Source organism: Carcharodon carcharias, chromosome X (assembly GCF_017639515.1).
Source record: "Carcharodon carcharias isolate sCarCar2 chromosome X, sCarCar2.pri, whole genome shotgun sequence".
In the NCBI taxonomy this organism is placed as follows: domain Eukaryota; kingdom Metazoa; phylum Chordata; class Chondrichthyes; order Lamniformes; family Lamnidae; genus Carcharodon; species Carcharodon carcharias.
The window spans coordinates 15,744,081-15,769,492 of record NC_054507.1 but is presented as its reverse complement, the minus strand read 5'-3'; the positions used below and the strand labels follow the sequence as shown (position 1 = coordinate 15,769,492).

General features: G+C 45.0%; 1 protein-coding gene across 4 annotated transcripts in view; it reads right to left on the bottom strand.

Moving 5' to 3' along the window:
- The window catches only part of LOC121273263 (integrin alpha-7-like), a 273,170-nt gene that overhangs the window by 154,020 nt on the left and 93,738 nt on the right, over positions 1 to 25,412 (bottom strand). For 3 of the 4 annotated variants that reach the window (XM_041180296.1, XM_041180293.1, XM_041180295.1), the window contains exons 2-5: positions 22,395 to 22,522; positions 14,051 to 14,130; positions 9,100 to 9,355; positions 4,933 to 5,064 (exon numbers count right to left, since the gene is read on the bottom strand). In XM_041180296.1, the coding sequence (XP_041036230.1) occupies positions 4,933 to 5,064; positions 9,100 to 9,355; positions 14,051 to 14,130; positions 22,395 to 22,522 (596 nt within the window). Of the gene's footprint in view, positions 1 to 4,079; positions 4,200 to 4,932; positions 5,065 to 9,099; positions 9,356 to 14,050; positions 14,131 to 22,394; positions 22,523 to 25,412 lie in introns of all 4 variants that reach the window. The other variant, XM_041180294.1, reaches the window with a different exon arrangement.

Here is a 25,412-nt window from a genome sequence, read left to right as displayed (position 1 = left end):
GAAACAACCTCTCAGTATCTACCCTGTCAAGCCCCGTAAGAATCTTAAATGTTTCAATAAAGTTACCTCTCATTCTTCGAAACTCCAATGAGTACAGGCCCAACCTACTCAACCTTTCCTCATAAGAAAATCTCTCCATACCTAGGGATCAACCTAGTGAACCTTCTCTGGACTATCTCCAATGCCAGTATATCTTTCCTTAGATAAAGGCACCAAAACTATTCACAGTATTCTAGATGTGTTCTAACTAGTGCCTTTTATAGTTTTAGCAAGTTTTCCCTGTTTTTATACTCCATTCCCTTTGAAATAAAGGCCAACATTCCATTGGCCTTCCCTATTACCTGCTGAACTTGTATGTCAGCTTTTTGTGATTCATGCATGAGGACCCCCAAATCCCTCTGTGCTGCAGCTTTCTGCAGTCTTTCTCCATTTAAATAATATTCAGCTCCTCTATTCTTCCTGCCAAAGTGCATAACCTCACATTTTCCCACATTATATTCCATCTGCCAAGTTTTTGCCCACTTAACCTGTCTATATCCCTTTGTAGATTCTTTGTGTCATCCTCACCAGTTGCCTTCCCACCTATTTTTGTGTCATCCGCAAACTTGGCAATAGTACATTCACTTCCCTCATCCAAGTCATTAATATTTATTGTAAATAATTGTGGCCCCAGCACTGATCCCTGTGGCACTCCACTAGTTACAGGTTGCCATCCTGAAAAATACCCCCTTTATCTCAACTCTCTGTCTTCTATTAGTTAGCCAATCCTCTATCCAGACTAATATACTACCCCCAGCACCATGGGCTCTTATCTTAATAAGTTGCCTTATGTGCGGTACCTTATTGAACGGCTTTTGGAAATCCAATTATATTACATCTACTGGTTCCCCTTTATCTATCCTGCTTGTTACCTCCTCAAATAATTCTAATAAATTTGTCAGGCATGATTTCCCCTTCATGAAGCCATGCTGACTCTGTTTGATTATATTATGTATTTCTAAATGCTCTGCTATACATCCTTTATAATAGGCTCTAACATTTTCCCAATGACAGATGCTAAGCTAACTGGCCTATAGTTACCTTTTTTTGTCTCCCTCCCTTTTTGAATAAGGGTGCTACATTGGCTGTTTTCCAATCCTCTGGGAATTCTCCAGAATCTAAGGATTCTTGGAAGTTACTACCAGTGTATCCACTATCTCTGTAGCTACTTCCTTTAATATCCTAGGATACAATCCATCAGGTCCAGGGGACTTATCGGCCTTTAGCCCCATTAGTTACCAACCACATCCCATTCCTATGCCATCCTAAAGAGTCCCTTTATAAACTACAAATGAATTGCATGAAAAATATAGCCCACACACACTTAAGGGGTATTCTATTGTAGTGAAATGGTACTGGACTAGCAATCCAGAATTCCTGGTGTAGAAATTTGTTGGCACCTAGTTTCAGACCTGCAACACATGCCTGAACCAAGAGGTCCGAGACTGACCCACAATTAGGCCTCAGGCCTCATTATGAATGATCTGAGAGAAATAAAACACTTTTTAAAAAAATACATTCCTTTTTTGGTGGCCGCCCAATTTCCCAGGAGGGTCCTAAAACATTATCCCCTCATTGCATATAGATGGAGCCTTATGCCTGTTGCTGCTCGGGTGACTGAAAAACAACCCTCGAACATCTTTCAGGCATCTCTGGGGCAACCTTGCTAGTGAATTTGGCCCTCTTTGCACCCAATTTACATCTACAGAATGGAAGCAATGAGGTCCAGTTTGTTGGCCAATAAGCTGAAATCTCATCATGACAAGTTATGAAACTGAAATCATAAATTTATGGGTCAGCATTGGATTCCAAGATAGCTTTATGGAATGAAAATTATACATAGTGAACTTTATTCAGGCAACAGAGGAACAAAGGAAGTTGTTCCAGCCTTACTACTTCAAATTTGCAGCTGAAAATTTCCGAAGATGACCCTTAATCCTTTATAAGAAACATAAGAACATAAGAATTAGGAGTAGCAGTAGGCCATTCAGCCTACTCCACCATTCAGTATGATCATGGCTGAGCTTTGATCTTTTTTCTTTACTCATTCATGAGGTGTGGGTGTCGCTGGCTAGGCCACTATTTGTTGCTCATCCCTAACTGCCATTCAGAAGGTGGCCTTCTTGAACTGCTGAGGTCCATGTGATGTAGGTACACCCACAGTGCTGTTGGGGAGGGAGTTCCAGGACTGACCCAGCGATAGTGAAGGAACAGTGATATAGTTCCAAGTCAGGTTGGGGAACTTTGACCTCAAATCCACTTTCCTACCCTATCCCCATACCCCTTGATTCCTTTTCGTGTCCAAAAATCCATTGATCTCAGTCTTGAACATACTCAGTGACTGAGCATATAACCCTCTGTGATAGAGAATTCCAAAGATTCACAACTCTCTGAGTGAAGAATTTCTCTGTCTGAAATGGCCAACCCCTTATCTTTAGATTATGCCCCCTAGTTCTAGACTCTCCTGCCAGGGGAAGCAACTGCACAGCATCTAACCTGTCAAGCCCTCGAAGAATTTTATATGTTTCAATGAAATCCCCTCTCATTCTTCTAAACTCCAGAGTGCATAGGCTCATTCTCCTCAATCTCTCTTCATTGAACAACCCTCTCATCCCAGGAATCAATCGACTGAATCCTTGTTGCACTCCCTCGAAGACCAGTATATTGTTCCTTGGGCGTGGTCTCAAAACTCTGTGCATATGTAGCAAGACTTCCTTCCTTCAACCTCGCCATGGTATGCCAATATGCCATTTGCTTTCCGAATTGCTTGCTGTATCTTCATGCTAACTTTCAGTGACTCACGTACAAGGACTCCCCAAATCCCTCTTATGTGAGACACGACCATGTTGGAAGCTCCACCTGTCACTTCTACTTGGTAATGTTTCAAAAACATTTCCCAATATCAGGGATATATGTCAAGAGACCAAGCTTGAAATGCTCAAAAACACATTTTGTACGCCCATCCTTGCCATGTGGAGGACACCAGGATTCAGTACTGACAGCAGTCACTGAACCCTGGCACACGCGTGTTAACTAAAACATTCTGGTGTCATTGCATGCAGGATAACCGGAAGCACTCCTTGCAGGCACAATGGCAGGCAGCCATACTCTCTGACAGCCAACTGTGTAATGGACTACCGGAATTGAGTGAAGCTGTTTTTGACTGGGCAGACTTCCAACTAATGCACAAACATTCCTTTGGTATCACCAGAGCTCGGATCATAATAGCTTGCTTGAAGTCAATTCGGCAGTCTGTTACAGTGTTGTGGGCTGTACACACAACTCACACATAACATCACTGCTTCCATATGGTCCCTTGAACATCAATAATGTTGCTCTTAACAAGACAGCTTCCTCACAGACATGCAAGTTCAGGGTTGAGGGCTTCCCTGATAACCTTCCGTCACTTGCCAAGGAAGCTGGAACTTCAAAGTCTTCCCATTTTCAAGTTTGTTAACATTAGATAAAGTTGGCCTGAGCTGCACCTATTCATATTTACTTCCTAAATAAGTCATGTGAACAAATTCAACTTTGTTCAATTAGACTAAAATGGGCCTGATTTAGAGATGAGTGACTCACTGTTTTCCCATGTTGCAGAGAAACACTGGATAGCAGGAATCAGAACAACCTTTTTTTAAGACCTTGGGATGCTTGGATATGATTGCTATTCCAAAATATTGTCCTACTGTCACCTCTTGATCCACTTTGTACTCCATCTCACTTATAACCAAAATTAAAATACCCGCTTTCTGCGACAGAGAACCGTTGTGGTAGACAATGTCTCTTTTGACTGAAAGTGGCCATCTTGGGCTTGGATCGGCCCAATGGTTATTGTGTTACCAAGGAGCCTGACCAACAGGAAGCAGTGACATTCATGTGACCTTCAAAGTGTGCAGAAATATGGAGGCTCGTAAATGAAACACAACAACATGAGGATTTGATTTTGTTTTTTTTTTTGCCCTCACAGAATGTTTGGACACAGATATAGACACAAGAGGGAATGGCTGCACACTTTCCCTGCCACATGCGCAGTTACAAACCTAAGTAACTATGTTGGGCTACGTCGTGAGGACTTCTCGCTGGTTTCTCAGCAGGGTCCGGTGTCTTGTAAACCAACTGATCAGGGTCTGAGCTACTGGTAGTTGTCAGAAATATTAAACCTGTGCATTCAAGATGGATGGGGAGGGGAAGAAGGGGGAAAAGAAGAAGACGAGTTAGAATCAAAAAGATAATGCACGACAGAGGGAGGTGACTGAATGAGCAGCTGACAGTTCCCCTAAGGTTAAACAATAGCGTCAATGACTTTTAAATATAAGTCGGGGGGGGGGGAAAAAAACGCTGTGCATTTCAGAACAAGCAGGAACACATTCGTAACTCAAGGTGGCCCTGCATATTATTTCCAATGCAATTCCTGGTCTCAGGAAGTCGTGAAGCAGCGTCGCCAAAGGAGGCAACATGCTCCAAAAGAAAGCTCTGCAGTGGATTTGCCATGGTGAGCACTGTGCCGAGCCTGGGTAGCAATGGTGCATCATCCGGCAGGGCAATGGCCATTACCGGAACTATCGGTGCTGGGGGTGGGGACATGCAAAACGATGCATGTGTCTGCAAATGAGTAGCCTGGTGCGATTGTGAACCCACACACATGTGGCATCCAGACTCTACGGTTAACCTGCTCCTGTGAAGCATGGCAAAATTAGTGAAGCACATTAAAGAGGGAAACAAATCAAAAATGGTTGTTGGGAAACCAAAGAGAGGTTTTATTTTAGCAATAAATCTGGGCCGGTGGCGGGGGCCGGGTGTAAATTATGATGCTGTTTAACCTAAATGGAATTCTCGGCCACTTTGGAAAACTTCCAGTCACCTCTCTCTGTCTGCACTGATTAGGTATCCTACCTAAGTAACTATTGGCAGGTACAGGGACCAGCTCAGCTTCCTGCTTTCTTTCATCACCCGCTTCATATGGACCGTCGTCATAGATGCCCAAGAAGACCAAAGAATGACTCAACTGTTCTGTCCGAACATTACCTAAAAATATTGAGAGTTAAGTGAAACAAAAAAAAAACGAACACAGAAAACAAAGCTTACCCCCTGGATTAATCCGCAACACTGCACATTAGCAACAGCACGCAGCACAGATCGGGGCTTGGATTATGAGCAGGGCCACTGCCTCAGGGTTGTAAGGTCAACCAAATTCTCGTCACCTAATCCGTGGGTTTTCAAACTAGGCTTCTGGACTCTGGTTAGGCCGTAGGCAATCCATCAACATCATCAGGAGTTCCGAATTTTCCTGTACTTGTTGACCAATCAGTCGGTGCTGGAACTAGGCTTGGGACTGGGCTGGGGGGTGGGGTTGAACTCAAAGTTTGCCCAATTTAGCAGGAAGGGGATCGAGGAAGTGGACCAAGCGAGAGAGCGGGGAATGGCAACTTACCCAAAGGCTGAACTGGCCAAGACTTGAAGCTCAGCCTGGATCTCGAAGATGGGTGACAGGAGGTTTCCTGGGGGCAAAATGAAGGGGGTCCTCCAGGTTCGTGTTGCCCGACCTCAAAACGATTGGGGAGGAAGGTCGCCTGGAGTACTGTGTCCAGTTCTGGGTGCTATACTTGAGGAAGGATGTGAAGGCCTTGGAGAGAGTACAGAGGAGATTCACAAGAATGATTCCAGGGATGAAGAACCGTAGCAACGAGGATAGATTGGAGAATTTGGGACTGTTTTCCTTGGGGAAAAGAAGGCTGAGAGGAGACTTTATAGAGGTATTCAAGATCCTGAGGGGTATGGACAAGGTAAATATTGAGAAACTGTCCCCACTCAAAAGGGCATCAAGAACTAAAGGGCACAGATTCAAAAGGAGTAAATGTGATGTGAGGAAAAATTTTTTGACCCAGAGGGTGGTTGGAGTCAGGAGTCTGGAACAAGTGTCCTGAGAGGGTGGTGGAGGCAGGTTCAATCGAGGTATTCAAAAGGGAATTGGATTGCTACCTGAAAAGAGAGAATGTGCAAGGTTACGGGGATAAGGCAGGGGAGTGGGACTAGGTAGAACGCTCTTTCAGAGAGCCAGTGCAGACTTGATGGGCCGAATGGCCTCCTTCTGCACTGTAAAGGTTCTGTGAAACTACTGTGATGTCCCCCTCCCCACTAGCAGCTCTACCACTGCTATTATCTTCTTCTAGCAATCAAACACATTTTCTGGTACAGCCCTGATTTCCATTGGGCAGCTGATAACTTTGGGAAGTGAGGGCAAGAGATTCCCTAGATGTATGTCAATAGCTTTTAATGGAATCTCCAAATTGCACCAATATTTAGTGGGACCCTGGAAGCTCGAAGCCTTCATATATTAAGACTAATTGTAGATTCTTTGACACTTACACCATAAGTGTAAGTGGATGTTTTTTAAAATAAATCACGCTTCATACTTAAAATTTTGCATCAATAACAAAAATGGTAAAATGTTACTTTCAAACAAAATGGATCCACTGTAAACATGAAGAATTGTCCCTATTCAAATGCATGACACAAACAGCCCTTCTCTCTGTGACTGAGGAATGAACCTGAAAGCTTTGGAAATAAACAGTTAGAATCCATGCCATCAGGGGGCCTCCCAAGGAAGTTCACAGAACTATTACAGTGCAGAAGGTCGTCATTCGGCCCATCATGTCTGCACTGGCTCTCTGAATGAGCAACTCACCGAGTGCCTTTCTCCCACCTTCTCCCCCTAACCCTGCACCTTCTTCCTTTTCAGATAACAGTCTAATTCCCTTTGCAATACTTCGATTAAATCTGCCTCCACCACACTCTCAGGCAGTACATTCCAAACCTTACCCACTCACTGCGTGTAAAGGTTTCTCCTCATGTCGCTTTTGATTCTTTTGCCAATTATTTTAAATCTGTGCCCTCTCATTCTCGATTCTTTCACCAGTGGGAACAGTTTCTCCCTATCTACTCTGCCCAGACCCCTCATGATTTTGAATACCTCTATCAAACCTTTCAGCCTTCTCTTCTCCAAGGAAAACAGTCCTAACTTCTCCAACCTATGTAACTGAACTTCCTCATCCCCGGAATCATTCTTGTGAATCTAGAGACAAACATTTATGGTGGAGAGCTCCAGATTCCAACCTATCCTCTATTCTCACCTTTCAATTTATGCCCCATGATTATTGTCTTGCTTAACAGTGAAAATACACTATCGTGATTTACCTTTGCATAACTCTTCATAATCTTGAAGATCTCCTTCATCTTAATGCCAGCTTTGAGGGCACTTCCAGAGTGACAGTCACTCCGTTGTAATTTATAATGTCACTCACAGCTAATCCATTTAAAATAAGCCTGAGAGCGGAATTCTGCAGCCCCTCCTGCTGGTGGGATTTGCCGGTCCTGCCGGACAATCGACTTTTGAATGGCTTGCCGCATTTTACAGCCCTACCCCCGCCACAATGGGACTGTAAAATTCCACCTTGCATTTGTTTCATTCTTCAATCAGGAATCTGAACTCATAATCTTCATCATCAGCTGTTGACAGGGACTGACTTGATCCACTGTTTTTTTGTCAGTGGATGTATTAGCGATGGTGAAGGTTTCAGCCCTGGGGAATGGGAACACTTCCAGGCTGGATGCAGAGTAAAGCTCCCTCTACACTGCCTAAGCATGTGCCTTCAACACCAAGCTCATAAAAAGCATCGCCATCTGTATCAGTGTCACCCTGACATTTCCAATGCCACAGTCCTCTGATTAAGGTGCCCGAGCTACCAGTTGGGGTCATGGGCACTGGGTTCAAAAGTGCAGCAAACTTGTTTTGCACTGGACCCTGTGAGAGAGCAGGCTGTGCCCGCCATTACTTTGAGTCGGATTCACACCAAGATCCCAAGGGTGAAAGGGTACTGTGCTAATTCACTGCACCGCTTTTCACCTGACCTGCAGGAATTCTGTAGCAAAACGAAACAATTTGGGCCATTGGAACTCTGACAGCTTTGTGTTTCCATGGAGTCTAGTTATCATGGAAGGATAGTAGGAGTGGCGGCTTGTTTAATGATGAAGTTAGGCTAACTAACATAGGGGAAGACAGTGGTGTGGTGGTGTTGTCACTGGACTGGTATTCCAGAGACCCAGGGTAATTCTTTAGGGACGTGGGTTCAAATCTCACCATGGCAGATGGTCAAGTTTGAATTCAATAAAAATCTGGAATTACGAGTCTGTTGATGACCATGAAACCATTGTCAATTGTTATATCTGGTTCACTCTGCCCTTTAGAGAAGGAAATCTGCTGTCCTTACCTGTTCTGGCCTACATGTGACTCTAGACCCACAGCAATGTGGTTGACTCTTTAAATGCCTTCTAAATGGGCCTAGCCAGTGATGGTCACATCCAATGAATAGATTTTAAAAAAAAAACATCTGTCACTCAAAATTGCCACCTTGAGCAGGCAACTACATGGACAGGCCAGGGATAGGGGCACACAGTCCACAGGAGGTGTTCTCATGTTTTCTGCCTGCTGTATGTAGTGGACAGTATGACAACTGCCTCCCAGTGATTGCTAACAGTCAGTCGGGGCTGGCTAAAGTCTCCGTCAGCTGCTCACACTGTGTAACCACTGCGATGAGCTTGGGTGACTTGCTGCACCTTCTCTCATTGTTTAAACTCCTTAGCACTCAATGACCCAAAGTAGCACTTCACACAGTTGGCACCTTTGTAATCAGCACCAACGGTGAGGAGAAAGGGCTTGCGCCACTCACCCAATGTTCACAGTTGCCCGGGATCAGCGCGGGCAGTGCCAGTGGTGAGGACTCTACTCACACCAGTGCAAGGCTGCCTCAAGCCAAGCAGTCAGACAATAGCAGACAATAACACTGACCTCCAAACCTCAGGACTGAAAAGAGGCAGCACAGTAGTGAGGTGGACGGAAGAGGAACCGGGATTCAAATTATATATAGCTCAATGGACACAAAGCTGTCTTGTGATGAATCATCAGGATAAGGCGTTGACAGTTAATGATGTTTTTATCTTGGTTGTCACAGCAAAGATGCCAGTTATTTTTTTCAGACCTGCACAAAATTGGAAATAACTGACCTTTCCAGTTGTACGTCCCCGGGGTGCCAAATAGAATGTAATGATCGTCCGGTGTGAAGCCTGCCGCGATTCCCTGTTGACAGTACCCAAAGCGCTGGTGACCCTGCGTGCGACCTTCACAGAACTTCCAATCACCACCATCCAGCTCGTCTCTGATATTTAAGTCCTGGCTCAGCACATAGCAGCGCCCAATCATGTCTCGGGTTTCCGCTGGCTGATTCACACGTTGCCTCACCTCATAGCGATGAGCGCAAGTCTGCAACCAAAACAGGACATTTGTATAATATTTACAGCACAGAAACAGGCCATTCAACCCATCTACTCCTTGCCAATGTTTGTGCTCCCCTGAAGCCTCCTCCCACCCCACTTCATCTCACCCGATCAACATACCCTTCGATTCCTTTCACTCACATGTGTTTGTCTAGCTTTCCCTGACAACCAGTTCCATATTCTCCCCACACTCTGGGTAAAGAAATTTCTCCTGAATTCTCCTCTTGGATTTATTCGTGACTATCTAATATTGACGGCCCCTAGTTCTGTCTCACTCCAGAACTGGAAACATGTGTGTCTACCCTGTTGAAACCTTTCATAATGTTAAAGACCTTTATCAGGTCACCCTTTGGTCTTCATTTTCCTCGAGGGAAGAGCCCCAGCCTGCTCCATCTTTCCTGATGCTTATAATCGTCATATCCTTTAGAAAGACCATCTGAAAAGCTCCCGGTCATGCCTCAGCAAGTTTCTCCACTTGATGCAGGAAGGTCCAAGGTGTTCCGCAGTCTGTGCTGGGTTAGTTAATCTCAGATGGGGGTGACAGGAAGGGGAGAGAAAGTGATGTTCAGTTGGCCTCAGTGTCCATGAGTTAGGGAGATCTGGCCAAGGGCTGTTCACCAGCCAGTGGCTCCTGTTGCTTGCTTGGATGCCGGGCAGGTGAGGACAGTATTGGGCTTACCTGTGCTGCCCTCTGCAGTTCAAACAACTTGCTAACACTTACCATCAGGGCCCGCACACATGAAGAATGACCACTCGTGAGGGGTGGCCAATGTCCATGGAATCAATGCATATAGAAGAGAAGGTTTGGGAAGAAAAAGAGAAATCATTTTTGAACCCTGTTTGCTTTTAAATGGTGGGGACAATGGGGAATTGGGTTTGTCAAAGTGAGGGACGTCTGTGTGGAGGAATATTTTTCTGCAGCTGGGATCCAATATCAAAGTCAGGAACACAACTTTGCCCTGACAATGAACCTTAACTGCAACGTCAGAAGGGCATCTTCTCCTGTCCCTTCTGAACGACAGCCACCCTGCTTGAGTGGGGCAGCTGATTAATCCTGTTTAGCACTGGTTTGCTTGCCAATGGAAACTGAGCTACATGCCCAATACACAACATGGAATCTTTGCCGCCAATACAGCAACAAGATATCTTCCGACTAATTTGGGATAGTTTAAAATGTTCCCTACAGGAATAAAATAGAATCTGGGAATGGTTACAGCACATTTGGCCTGTCGTGTCTGTGCTAACCCTCTGTAAAAGCAACTCCATCTCCCCCAGCCTTTTCCCCATAGCCCTGAAAATTTTCTCTTTAGATAATGATCCAATTCCCTTTTGAAAGCCTCGATTGACCCTGTCTCCACCACACTCGGAGTGTGCATTCTAGGTCCTAACCACTCGATTGACCCTGTCTCCCCCACACTCTCAGACAGTGCATTCCAGATCATAACCACTCAATTGATCCTGTCTCCACCACACTCTCAGACAGTGCATTCCAGATCCTAACCACTCGATTGACCCTGTCTCCCCCACACTCTCAGACAGTGCATTCCAGATCATAACCACTTGATTGATCCTGTCTCCACCACACTCTCAGACAGTGCATTCCAGATCCTAACCTCACGATTGACCCTGTCTCCACCACACTCTCAGACAGTGCATTCCAGATCCTAACTTCACGATTGACCCTGTCTCCACCAGACTCTCAGACAGTACATTCCAGATCATAACCTCACGATTGACCCTGTCTCCACCACACTCTCAGACAGTGCATTCCAGATCCTAACCACTCGATTGATTCTATCTCCACCACACTCTCAGGCAGTGCATTCCAGATCCTAACCACTCGATTGACCCTGTCTCCCCCACACTCTCAGACAGTGCATTCCAGATCCTAACCACTCGATTGATCCTGTCTCCGCCAAACTCTCAGGCAGTGCATTCCAGATCCTAACCACTCGATTGGCCCTGTCTCCCCCACACTCTCAGACAGTGCATTCCAGATCCTAACCACTCGATTGACCCTGTCTCCCCGACACTCTCAGGCAGTGCATTCCAGATCCTAACCACTCGATTGACCCTGTCTCCCCCACACTCTCAGACAGAACATTCCAGATCCTAACCACTCGATTGACCCTGTCTCCCCCACACTCTCAGACAGTACATTCCAGATCCTAACCACTCGATTGATCCTGTCTCCACCACACTCTCAGACAGTGCATTCCAGATCATAACCACTTGATTGATCCTGTCTCCACCACACTCTCAGACAGTGCATTCCAGATCCTAACCTCACGATTGACCCTGTCTCCCCCATACTCTCAGACAGTGCATTCCAGATCCTAACCACTCGATTGGCTCTGTCTCCACCACACTCTCAAGCAGTGCATTCCAGATCCTAACCACTAGATTGATCCTGTCTCCACCACACTCTCAGACAGTGCATTCCAGATCCTAACCTCACGATTGACCCTGTCTCCACCACACTCTCAGACAGTGCATTCCAGATCCTAACCACTCGATTGACCCTGTCTCTCCCACACTCTCAGACAGTGCATTCCAGATCCTAACCACTCGATTGATGCTGTCTCCCCCACACTCTCAGGCAGTGCATTCCAGATCCTAATCACTCGATTGATCCTGTCTCCACCACTCTCTCAGGCAGTGCATTCCAGATCCTAACCACTCGATTGACCCCATCTCCCCCACACTCTCAGGCAGTGCATTCCAGATCCTAACCACTCGATTGACCCCATCTCCCCACACTCTAAGACAGTGCACTCCAGATCCTAACCACTCGATTGTCCCTGTCTCCCCCACACTCTCAGACAGAGCATTCCAGATCCTAACCACTCGATTGACCCTGTCTCCCCCACACTCTCAGACAGTGCATTCCAGATCCTAACCACTCGATTGACCCTGTCTCCCCCACACTCTCAGGCAGTGCATTCCAGATCCTAACCACTCGATTGACCCTGTCTCCCCCACACTCTCAGACAGAGCATTCCAGATCCTAACCACTCGATTGACCCTGTCTCCCCCACACTCTCAGGCAGTGCATTCCAGATCCTAACCACTCGATTGACCCCATCTCCCCCACACTCTCAGACAGTGCATTCCAGATCCTAACCGCTTGCTGCGAGAGAAAGTTTTTCCTCACATCACCTCTAGTTCTTTTGTCATCACACTGTCCAGTCCCATTCAATATCTACTGCCATTCCCTGCCTTATTTTTCTACGTGAATGGCCTCTTCCAGTGCAACCTCCATGTTCCCAAAGTGTGAGATGGTTTCAACTACAGCCAATTGCAGTTATCGGTGCTGTGTAGGCAACCAATAAGAGGTGACTTTGTAGCAAGGTCAGTTTGCCAGTTAACTGTGCCCAGCTGAATATGGGTAGAACTGGATCCCAACTATACAGAGACAAGCAAATTTAAATAACAGGCTGGCCTGGGATTTGAGCCCACAACCATCCAGTCATGGGATAAACTTAGTGCTGATTATGTGGCTAGATTGCCACAAACTGTTGCCTGTGTTTTCAAGATGACATTTCCCCCATTTTGTTTCTCTTTACAGAGAGGAGCTCATGATCAACGTGTCTTTTCAAGTTCAAACACTTTAAAAAGAGAATGATTAATTTTAATATCTGTTGATTTTATTTCCTTTCCCCTTTTGTTTAAGCGGTGGGTGCTGATGACATTGTCTGGGAAGCTGGCCCCGAAATGGGGGGAGGGGGGCAGTGGAGGTAAGGAGTGGGGAGGGGAGAGCCTGACACAGAGAGAATTAAATTAACATAGGGAGAGATGTGGGTTATCCATGAAGTGTCTCTGCTAACAAATCATTTCTACTCTCATGTGCTATTCGGCTCCCTAGGCTCAATAACTTATATTGTTTGATTTTTAAAGTTGACTCCAAGAGTCAAACAATTTTTTTGTTGAAAAACGAACCCTCTCATCCTTTCGATATTCTTCGTTGTTCTCCATGTCTTCTCAAGATGTCGATAAATGTTGGGATACTGTTCCACAGTTGCTGGCAGGCTCTCCATTTCCTCACCCAAGCATTCACACTTTGCATGTGCAACTGGGCAGTGATTGTCAACAGACTGTTCAACCGTGGGGCAATCTTCCACATACATGAATGTTCCAAAAGGAGCCACTGGAGGGCGATCAGGAATGGAAATTTTGACGGGTAGTTTTTTGCCACTCGTTTCCTCAGGCTCTGCGGCCAGTTCTAGGATTCCAATTGCTGTCACTCGATGACTGGAGAGACTTCCCTGTCAATTAAGTTTCTGCCTAAACTCCTCACGGTAACTTTCAAAATTGAACAACTCCCTCATAACGGAGGTAAATGTTAAGTGACAGCAAAAAGCAGCACTGTTAAAATAGCAGTATGTGCAATAGAGTGGCTGTACAAAGTTCTACCTTTTTTCCTTATTACTTTATAGAGTGTTTACTTTTCCCCTAATCTATATATATCCATGAAATGCTGGAACCAGTGCTGTATCATCATTTCTAATGTACTCCTAAAGAATCCCTTTGAGGATTAAATTGATTTTGAATTCGGTAATTCAATTAATAGGACCTGTAACTAGTTCACAGCTATGTAAAAATATAGTTCAACATTACTGCATCCTCCAACAGGTTGTTATTTTTATATAATCTTTCCAAACCCTTGCCTTAATCGACTCACCACAACTTTCCCTCCAATCCCTTGGCTTTTGACCGTCACCCCTAGCCATTGGTTTTCTTTACTCTCCCGCCTCAGATCAACTGGAAAAGATAGAAGAATATTCAATGAGTCAGGCATTGAACTTTTAATAATCTGGTCACACCAACTAATTGGGCAACATGACTTCCAAGGTCTCGTGTTTGTCATGTGCATCAAGTGCACTCCCTACATGTGCCTGTTGAAATCTTCACTTTCCATCTTCCCCGTCATTGACTAAGTAAGTATTTAAGTCTGCCTTTCTCTTCTTCTTAATTGGTTATTTCCTTTCATTATTGACCAATCCTATTACACAAAACCTTTCGGGCCAGTTACAAAGAATTCTGCCCAATTACATTTCACAGACAAGTGATGCCATCATCATGACAGATCCCCGTTCACCCATTATAAAACCCCAAAAAACAGTAATGCAACACAGCATACACAGAAAAACTCCTCTGAAACAAAATCAAGTCATTCTTCAAGCAACAGCAATTTGCATTTATATAGCACGATTAATATTGTAACATGTTCCAAGGTGCTTCACAGGAGCATTATCAAACAAAATTCAACACTGAGACACTTAAGGGGACATTTGGGTAGATGATCAAAAGCTTGGCCAAAGAGGCAGATTTGAAAGTGCATCTTAAAGAGGAGACACAGAGGCGGAGCAGTTTAGGGAGGGAATTTCAGAGCTAAGGGCCTTGGCAGCTCGAAGCATGGCCGCCACTAGTGGAGCGGTGGAAATCAGGGATGTTCAAGAGGCCAGAGTTGTTGGAGGCCACTCTATCCCTCAAACCTGTTCTGCCAGTCAATTAAATCATGGCTCCCAAAAGGAAAAACTGGGAAATAAGAGTATTGGTCTGAACTAGTCTTGTATACCTTAAAATGGAACACCAGTAAAACTGGGAAATAAGAGTACTGGTCTGAACTAGTCTTGTATACCTTAAAATGGGACACCAATAAAAACTGGGAAATAAGAATACTGGTCTGAACTGGTCTTGTATATCTTAAAATGGAACACCAGTAAAAACTGGGGAATAAGAATACTGGTCCGAACTGGTCTTGTATACCTTAAAATGTAACACCGGTAAAACTGGGAAATAAGAATACTGGTCTGAACTGGTTTTGTATATCTTAAAATGGAACACCAGTAAAAACTGGGGAATAAGAATACTGGTCTGAACTGGTCTTGTATACCTTAAAATGGAACACCAGTAAAACTGGGAAATAAGAATATTGGTCTGAACTGGTCTTGTATACCTTAAAATGGAACACCAGTAAAACTGGGAAATAAGAATACTGGTCTGAACTGGTCTTGTATACCTTAAAATGGAACACCAGTAAAACTGGGAAATAAGAGTATTGGTCTGAACTGGTCTTGTATACCTTAAAGTGGAATACCAGTAAAACTGGGAAATAAGAATATTGGTCTGAACTGGTCTTGTACACCTTAAAATGGAATACAGGTAAAAACTGGGAAATAAGAATACTGGTCTGAACTGGTCTTGTATATCTTAAAATGGAACACCAGTAAAACTGGGAAATAAGAATACTGGTCTGAACTGGTCTTGTATACCTTAAAATGGAACACCAGTAAAACTGGGAAATAAGACTACTGGTCTTTTCCTCATCTGCACTCCAACTTCATTTACCTGTTTTATTTTTACCTTTATCTAATAAAAATCTATTAATCTCAGTCTTGAAATCTCCAATTATCCACAGACTTTTTGGGGAGAGAATTCCAGCTTTCCACTACTCTTTGATTACATGATTTCCCTCCTGAACAGCTGAGCTCTAATGTTAAGATTGAGAGCAGCTTTTTTTTATTCATTGGATGTGGGCATCCCTGGATAGGCCAGCACTTATTGCCAGTCCCTAATTGCCCTTGTTCAGAGGGCATTGTAAAAGTCAATGCTGTGCGTTTGGAGTCACATGTAGGCCAGGCCAGGTAAGGACAGATTTCCTTCCCTAAAAGGAATTAGTGAGCCAGATGGGTTTTTATATCAATTGACAATGTTATGGTGGTCATCATCAAACTTTTAATTCCAGATTTTTAGTGAATTCAGATTCTCCCATCTGCTGTGGTGGGATTTGAACCCAGGTTCCCTGAGGTTTCTAGATTACTAGGCCAGTGATAATACCACTACACCACCACCTCCCCATGGTTCTTCTGCTGGTGGAAACAGCAGCCATCATTTTGAACCCTTCTATCATTTTAACCATCTTGAATAATGACCAAAACTACATGCAAAGGCTAGGCAATTCCTTTGGGGGTGTGGGTGGGGGGAGAGTGGGGAGAGGAGGTACTCGCACTCCCACTCCCACTCCACCAATTACTTCACCCAGAAGTGTGAGGGCAATTTCACATCGACACCTCAGTGGGCTTTCCACCCCTTCCAGGAGCTGCTCCGAGGAATTTCTGGCCTCCATGTACCCTCCAGGCCACCCCCACCACCCCCCACCCCCCCCCCCCCCCCCCTCCCAATCTTTCTGCTGTCCATTTCCTCTCTGTACTTCAAAACCAGAGATCACAATTTTCCACTCAGTTTGTGGCACATGGGATCTCAGCCCACTTGGGAGAATTATTTTGATCAGGGCTCACATTTTATGCAGAGGTGGAGACCCCGCCTCAGGGGGCTAGCCCACCTCCACTTGGCCGGGACGCCCCGTAGGGTTTTAATGGCCGTCGGGCTGTTAATTGGCTCAGGGGAGCCCCCCTGAGAAGGATGTCCCACCTCTGAGAGCTGCTGGTCAATCAAATAGTCGGGGGCCTCTGTCGGGCACAGTGTGACTGAACAGGAGGCAGCCCACGCATTCCCCACCCCTGCTATCCCCAGCCAGCAGTACTTGGTGCTGGACACTGGCACGTGCTACCGCCTGTAAAATCCCAGATGTGGTGAGAGGAGGCCTTAAATGGCCACTTAAGGGCCTCAATTGGCCCAAAGGCAAGCGGGAGGTTTTCTCCACCTCGGGTAAAATCCCAGTGGTGGTGGTATTTTTTATTCATTCACAGGATGTGGGCATCACTGGCTGGGCCAGCATTTGTTTCCCAACCCTAATTGCCTTTGAGAAGGTGGTGGTGAGCTGCCTTCTTGAACCGCTGCAGTCCATGTGGTGCAGGTACACCCACAGTGCTGTTAGGGAGGGGGTTCCAGGATTTTGACCCAGCGACAGTGAAGGAACGGCGATATATTTCCAAGTCAGGATGGTGAGTGACTTGGAGGGAAACTTCCAGGTGGGGGTGTTCCCATGTGTCTGCTGTCCTTGTCCTTCCAGATGGTAGTGGTCGTGGGTTTGGAAGCTGCTGTCGAAAGAGCCTTGGTGAGTTGCTGCAGTGCATCTTGTAGATGGTACACACTGCTGTTACTGTGCGTCAGTGGTGGAGGGAGTGAATGTTTGTGGATGGGGTGCCAATCAAGCAGGCTGCTTCGTCCTGGATGGTGTCAAGCTTTTTGAGTGTTGTGGGAGCTGCACTCATCCAGGCAAATGGAGAGTATTCCATCATATTCCTGACGTGCCTTGTAGATGGTGGACAGGCTTTGGGGAGTCAGGAGGTGAGTTACTCACTGCAGGATTCCTAGCCTCTGACCTGCTCTTGTAGCCACAGTATTTATATGGCTCGTCCGGTTCAGTTTCTGGTCAATGGTAACCCCCAGGATGTTGCTAGTGGGGGATTCAGCGATGGTAATACCATTGAACGTCAAGGGCGATGGGTAGATTCTCTCTTGTTGGAGATGGTCATTGGCTGGTAGTTGTGGGTGCGAATGTTAATTGCCACTTGTCAGGTTAGGTGATGGGCCACTGCCATGGCACCCAATTTTACGCCCCCCCTGCCTGCCAACCTGCCCCCAGGAGTTGTAAAATTCTGGCCCAAGAAATCCATCCCGTATACTGTCACTTAAGTGTGCAATCCTGAGGTACGTAGAAAGCAGCATGTGAAATGGATGAGAAGTTTCAACAGAGGAGATGTAAAACTCTTCCCTCTGGTGGGTGGGTCAATAACCAATGGACACAGATTTAAAATCATTGGCAAAACATTTAGAGGGGAGAACATTTTTCACTAAGAGAGTTGTTGGGATTTGGTCAGGTGGTGGAAGCTGATTCCATGAATAATTTTAGAAGAGTTGGACTGGTAGTTGAGGATGAGGAATTTACAGGTCTACAGGCAACAAAATGGGGTGTGTGGGACTAAACATGTCTGCCCTTTAAAAGAGCCAGCACAGACATGAGGGGCTGAAGGGCCTCCTTATTGGCTATAAGTTACTATGATTCTATGATTGCATCCTTCTGCTGCCTGAGCATGACCCGAAGCAAAATTAACTTGATTGGGACAGAGTGGCGCAATTGGTTAGCGCCTAGTGCTTGATATATTAATGATCTAGATCTTGGTGTGCAGGGGACAATTTCAAAGTTAGCGGATGATGCAAAACTTGGAAGTGTTGTAAACTGTGAGGAAGTCAGTGTAGAACTTCAAAAGGACATAGACAAGTTGGTGAAATGGGTAGATTAGTGACAGATGAAGTTCAATGCAGAGAAGTGTGAGGTGATTCATTTTGGTAGGAAGAACATGGAGAGACAATATAGAACGAGGGGTACAATTCTTAAGGGGTACAGGAGCAGAGGGTGCATATGTGCATAAGTCATTAAAAGTGACAGGACAGGTGGAGAGAGCAGTTAATAAAGTATACAATATCTTAGGCTTTGTCAATAGGGGCATAGAGTACAAGAGCAAGGAGGTTATGCTGAATTTATATAAGACACTCATTAGACCTCAGCTGGAGTATTGCATATAGTTCTGGGTACCACACTTTATAAAGGATGTGAATGCATTGGAGAGAGTGCAGAAGCGGGTTACAAGAATGGTTCCAGGGATAAGAAACTTCAGTTATGAAGATAAATGGGAAAAGTTGGGACTGTTCTCCTTGGAGAGAAGGCTAAGAGGAGATTTGATAGAGGTGTTCAAAATCGTGAGGGGGTTGGACAGTGTAGATAGGGAGAAACTGTCCCTGCTCGTAAAGGGATCTAGAACGAGAGGGCACAGGGTTAAAGTGATTTGCAAAAGAAGCAAATATGATGTGAGAAAAAAACTTTTTCACACAGCGAGTGGTTTGGGTCTGGAATGCACTGCCTGGAAGTGTGGTGGAGGCCGGTTCAATCGAGGCATTCAAGAAGACATTAGATGATTATTTAAATAGAGACAACGTGCAGGGTTCTGGCAAAAAGGTAGGAGAATGGCACTGAGTCATAATGCTAATTCGGAGAGCCGGTGCAGACATGATAGGCCGAATGGCCTCGTTCTGCACTGTAACAATTCAGGATTTTAAGTTTTCTGCACCTTTGCGTCAGTTTCTCTGCAGCAGGTGAGGCCGAGAGAGAGAGAGAGAAGTGCTTCCCGAAATAGCTACAGCTGGTTTCTGCATTTCTCCACTCTCTCTGCTTGGGTCTACCAGCAGCTGTGGAACAGAAAGCAAGAAAGAAGGAGACAAAGAATTGGGCGGGGGGGGGGGGAAGAAATCTGAAAGAAAACAACAAAATCTGCACCCTGGGAATTTTTAGATAAAAGCAGTGTTTCTAAATGAAACAGATATTGAGATTTGGGTGGGCTGCAGCTGGAGAGATAGAAGCAAGAGGTTCCCTTTTAGTTCTGCTACATCTATTGGATAAGACCTCCTTTCAGATGAATGTAATATATCCCACTGCGCTAGCGGGGCGTTCTCTCAGTGTCCTGGCCAATATTTATCCATCAATCAACATCACTAAAGAAAAATGATCTGCTCCTTTACCTCATTGCTGCTTGTGGAAGCTTGTTGCATGCAAATTGGTTGCTTCAAAAAGTACTTAATTGGTTGTGAAGCGCTTTTTAATGTATTGAGGCCGTGAAAGGTGCTATAGAAATGCATGACTTTCTTTCTTTTAAAGCTTTGCTTGTCATCTCTTTTAAAACCCAAGTTTGGCATCATCCAAATACCATGGCTGGGGTTTTCTGGCTCTGTCGTGGGGTGGGACCCGCCGTGGGTGAGGCGGTGCCCCAGCCAGAAGCCCATTGACTTGCGGCGGGACTGGAAGATCCTGGTGGTGAGCGGGCATGGAAAATCCCACCGCGTGTCTTCACTTGTTGCAACTTCTTTTCTACCCATTTCAACTCTGCAGGTTTTGCGATTAGAAAGAATCCCAAATCCTACAGGCTCTATACAGACAAAAAGCAGAGACGCTAGATAAAAGCAAAATTACTTCAATGTTGTATGGATGGGAGAAACATGCAAATAAATAGCACTTAAAAGGGAATCATTTTTCAATTATTTTTGAATTCTTATCCTTGTTTTCAAAATCCTCCATGGCCTCACCCTTCCCTATCTCTGTAATCTCCTCTAGCCCCACAACCCTCCGAGATCTCTGTGCTCCTCCAATTCTGGCCTCTTGAACATCCCCAGTTTTAATCACTCCACCATTGGAGGCCATGCCTTTAGCTTCCTTTTTTGATTCATTCATGAGATGCAAGCGCACTGGCTAGACCAGCATATATTGCCCATCCTTAATTACCCTTAAGAAGTGTTACAATTATAAGGTTTATAAGATGTTCTGGGACTGTGTCTTTAATTTAGAGTAAAATGAAGGGGGTCATGTGACCTGTTCTGAAGTCTGCCTGACAACAGGCCTGGGTGACATGACTGTTAAAGATTAAAAGGGAGGCCCAGGTTGTTTTGCTGGAAACAAAGTGTAAGATGTTAACGCGTGGAGACAATGGCAGCAGCTTCTATGTTTACAGTGGTTCGACTGCTCGTCACCAAAGTCCCAGTAAGATTTGGGAGAAGATTTCAAGGCGAGGTCTTGGAGAGTGAGGATTGGAAACCCTCATGTGAAAGACAGAGTTCAGTGAGACCGGTTGGCTCATGGTGGAACAAGTATCTGGGGCAGCTGAGGAGAGATCCATAGCATCTGGTTGAGGTGGCATCTGGCACTTGGGGCAGGATTTTACGGCCCTGTTTTGGCAGGGATGGGGCCATAAAATGCCCGTTGACTTCAGCAGGAACGTCAAATCCTGCTGTCATAAAATTCTGCCCTTGGTTTCAGAGTGTGGTATGTCTGACTACAGGGTACCTATTTGTTTACATGGACTGTGTACTTACTGTGACCATTAAAGCATAAGATAGCTTTTGTAACTTGTATTATCCTTACAAATCTGCATACATCTGTAAAGGTATAGTTGTGGGTGAAGGAGTATTATAATATAGTTAATCTTTTCTTGTTTAATAAATGTTTTATTCTTTTAATATAAGTTCATTAGCTGACTTCAGTGACTCTGTTCAGTAGCCACTCGCCACATATCTAAGCAAACAAATAAAAGTTAGGATCTATTGAGCTGGGTTCCACTCTGTGATCAGGCTTGTCCAGGGGTAACCTCAGCTAGGATCATAACAATGCTTTAAAAAATAATTCAAGACACCTTCTCTTATGGGCAGTTGATGAGAGGAAATAGGTACAGTTTGCCTGTCTCTCTTTCCTGTCCGTAACAGAAGACAGGACTTCATCTCCACAAGGACTGTGCGGTGGTCACTCCTGCTAATACTATGGTGGACAGCTGCATCTGCAACAGGTAGATTGGCGAGGGCAAAGTCAAGTAGCTTTTTCCCTCTTGTTGGTTCCCTTACCACATGCCACAGACCCAGTCTGGAGATATGTCCTTCAGGACTCAGCCAGCTTGGTCAGTGGTGTTGCTACAGAGCCACACTTGGTGATGGACATTGAAGTTCCCCACCCCAGGATACATTCTATGCCTTTGCTTCCTTTGGTGCTTCTTCCAAGTGGTGTTCCTAGGCCCCAAGATCTGAAATTCCCCTCCCAAACCTCTCCCCCTTTCCCCCTTATCCTTTAAGGCGATCCTTAACCAACTTAACCTTCTTGACCAATTGTTTGGTAACCTGTTCTAATATCTCCTTATGTGGCTCAGTGTCAAAATTTGTTTGGTAACACTCTTGGGAAGCACCTTGGGGTGTTTTACTTTGATAAAGATGCTATGTAACTGCAAGCTGTTGCATATTGTAAATTTCACACAATCCTCACAATGTGGAAAATCTCCATGTACTTAAAGGTCTCTCTTGCTTCATGTTTTCGAGCCACTGATTAAAGCCATCTAGGGAGCAGACATGAGGCAGTACCTGTGTAACAACCTATCAGGAAGCTCAGACATGAGTGGACACTGACCCAATCACGAGACAACAGTCACAAGTAAATTAAAACTGAATGACTGGCCAGGCCTAAGTCTACAAGATGAAGGGGGGTGGGGTGTTGGGTGAGTGAACAAACACCGAAAGAGAGTTTGTCTGACCATCATTATCAATGTCCACTTGATCACACTCATCGTCTTCAGTTATTATTGGGCAGGCAAAGAGTCCTCCAGTGCGATTTGCGAACTGTTGGGATTGGGCTCGGGCCTGAGGTGCTCCCACCAGAATCCTGCAAAGCAACAAGAGGAGAAACAATTGTTAAGCTGCTGCATTAACAAACTGCAGTGCACAGCCAAAGACTAATGACAGGTCATAGTGATATCTGTATGATTCAGCCACAGAACAGTGGACCAGTACTAGACTGTAACAAGAGCGGCGCACGAAAGAGCACAGCAATCTCCTTGAGGCACGGAGCTGCCTCAGGGAGATTAAATGGATTAGAAAACTTATCAATAAATAAAGTAAAAATTTATTTAAACAGGTCCCCTCGTGTGACAGTGTCACATGAGCTGGGACATATTTGTGAAGTTAGTAAAATTTATTTATTTTATAAAAGCTTCAGGAAACTTCATACTGCCCGTGGACGAAGTTTCCTGAAAAACGTGAAGGCCACTTTGGCTCTTCGCCTGCCGCCAATCTTAAGGTTGGACGGGCAGCGTGGTTAACTACTTTAACTGATTTTTTAATGGCCTTAGTAGGCTGTTGACAGTTTGGCGGGCTTGCAGTCGCCTCTGGCGTGCGCCTGCTGAACGCAATATCACAATCACACACGATGACGTTGGGATGCACGTCCAACATCATCACACGTCGGCATGTTGGGCCCACCCCTGAATGCCAATGGCAGTATCCTGCCCAATGTCTTTTCTCATTCCTAGTGCATGTCCTAGTGCATGAATCACAAAAGGTTAATATGCAGGTACAGCAAGTAATTAGGAAAGGTAATAAAAGGTTATCATTTATTGTGAGGGGAATTGATTACAGAAGTAGGAAGGTTGTGCTTCAGTTATACAGGGCACTGGTGAGATCACATCTGGAGTATTGTGTACAGTATCAGTCTCCTTATTTAAGGAAAGATGTAAATGTGTTGGAAGCAGTTCAGAGGAGGTTTACCAGGCTAATACCAGGAATGGGCGGGTTGTCTTATGAGGAAAGGTTGGACAGACTGGGCTTGTATCCGTTGGAGTTTAGAAGAGTAAGAGGCGACTTGATTGAAACAGATAAGATCCTGAGGGGACTTGACAGGGTGGATGTGGAAAGGATGTTTCCTCTTGTGGGAGAATTTAGAACTAAAGGGTCACTGTTTAAAAATAAGGGGTCACCCATTTAAGACAGAGGTGAGGTGAATGTTTTTCTCTCAGAGCATTGTGAGTCTTTGGAACTCCCTTCCTCAAAAGGCTGTGAAAGCAGTCTTTGAAAAATTTTAAGGCAGAGCTAGGTAGATTCTTGATAAGCAAGGGGGTGAAAGGTTATTGGGTGTCGGCGGGAATGTGCAATGGAGGTTATAATCAGATCAGCCATGATCTTATTGAATGGCAGAGCAGGCCCGAGGGGCTAAGTGGCCTACTCCTGCTCCTAATTCGTATATTTGTATGTTCATTCTCACCACTCCCTCCCCAACAATGACCAGGTCAAGATTGGGAGCTTGTCATCCTCGGCTCAGTGAGTTGTATTTGCACCTTGGAATCAGAAGGCTGTCGGTTCAAGTCCTACTCCAAGGACTTGAGAGCACAATCCAGACTGACACTCTGACGCAGTGCTGAGGGAGTACTGCACTGTTGGAGGTGCCGACATTCAAACGAGGCCACGTAAAAGATCCTATGGCACTATTCAAAGTAGAATCGGGGAGTTCTGGCCAATATTTATCCCTCAGCCAACACTGCTTAAAAAAAAGTCCCAGATAATCACATTGCTGTTTGTGGGAGCTTGCTATGAGCAAACTGGCTGTTGCGTTTCCACTACCAAAACAGTGACTACATTTAAAGTACTTGTGACGCTTAAAGCCTGCTGGGATATCCTGAGGTTGTAAAAATGCAGGTTCTTTGTCACGTGGGAGTCACCTGATTCCCTGCGACTGTGCTGCAGGGTGTTGGCATAACAATCACCTACAGATACTGCGTTCACTATGCTCGATCTAAAGAACGAGTTCGAGCAGAACAGAAGCTATGAAGTAAGTTGGCATCTTTTCCTTGATCCCTCTCTGATTCAGCAGTTAGAAACCATCGGGTGGCATTTATGAGTCTATATTCATCAAAAAAATGACAGACAAAAATGCTGAGGACAATAATAAAGACTAATGGACCCATCAATTGTGACAAAATGATATTCTTGTAAACTACATATTGTATTTTCTGGCAGAAAAACATAGAGTATTCACCTATAATTTTACCCTGTGTGCTTGCCATGGAACAACGCAAGTATACTGCAAGATCACCCAAATGGCTTTTATTCTATTACCCTGCCTAACAAATTATTCTGAGTTCATTTCTAGCATATCTTCACACACAGTGTAAACACACAAGAACAGTGGGAGGATTATGATTTCTGACCACTGAACTACATCATGAACATTCCTTTAGTAACCAACAAGTCCTGGAATGGGACTTGAACCCAGAGTATTTGACCTAGAGGTAAAGACACTACCACTGCACCACAAGATCTCCAATGTGCCAAATGAAGACGTTCTTCCTAATGTCTGTTTGACATTACACCGACTTTAAATGGCCAAATCAGCTGCATCACGATGAGTTACACTATCTGCAATATCTTTCATATTTCCTGTTCACTCAACTCACTCCTGGGATTGGGGGGCAGGGGCAGGGCAGGGTTTATCTTATGAAGAAAGGCTGAGCAGGTTGGGCCTATACCCATTAGAGTTTAGAAGAATGAGAGATGACTTTATTGAAACATGTAAGATCTTGAGGGGACTCGATAGAGTGGATGCGGAGGATGTTTCCACTTGTGGGAGAGACTAGAACCGGGGAAAATTGTTTAAGAAGAATCTTCCATTTAAGACAGAGACGAGGAGAATTTTTTCTCTCTCAGAGGGCCGCTAGTGTGTGAAATTCTCTTCCACAGAGAGCAGTGGAGGCTGGGTCATTGAATATATTCAAGGCTGAGTT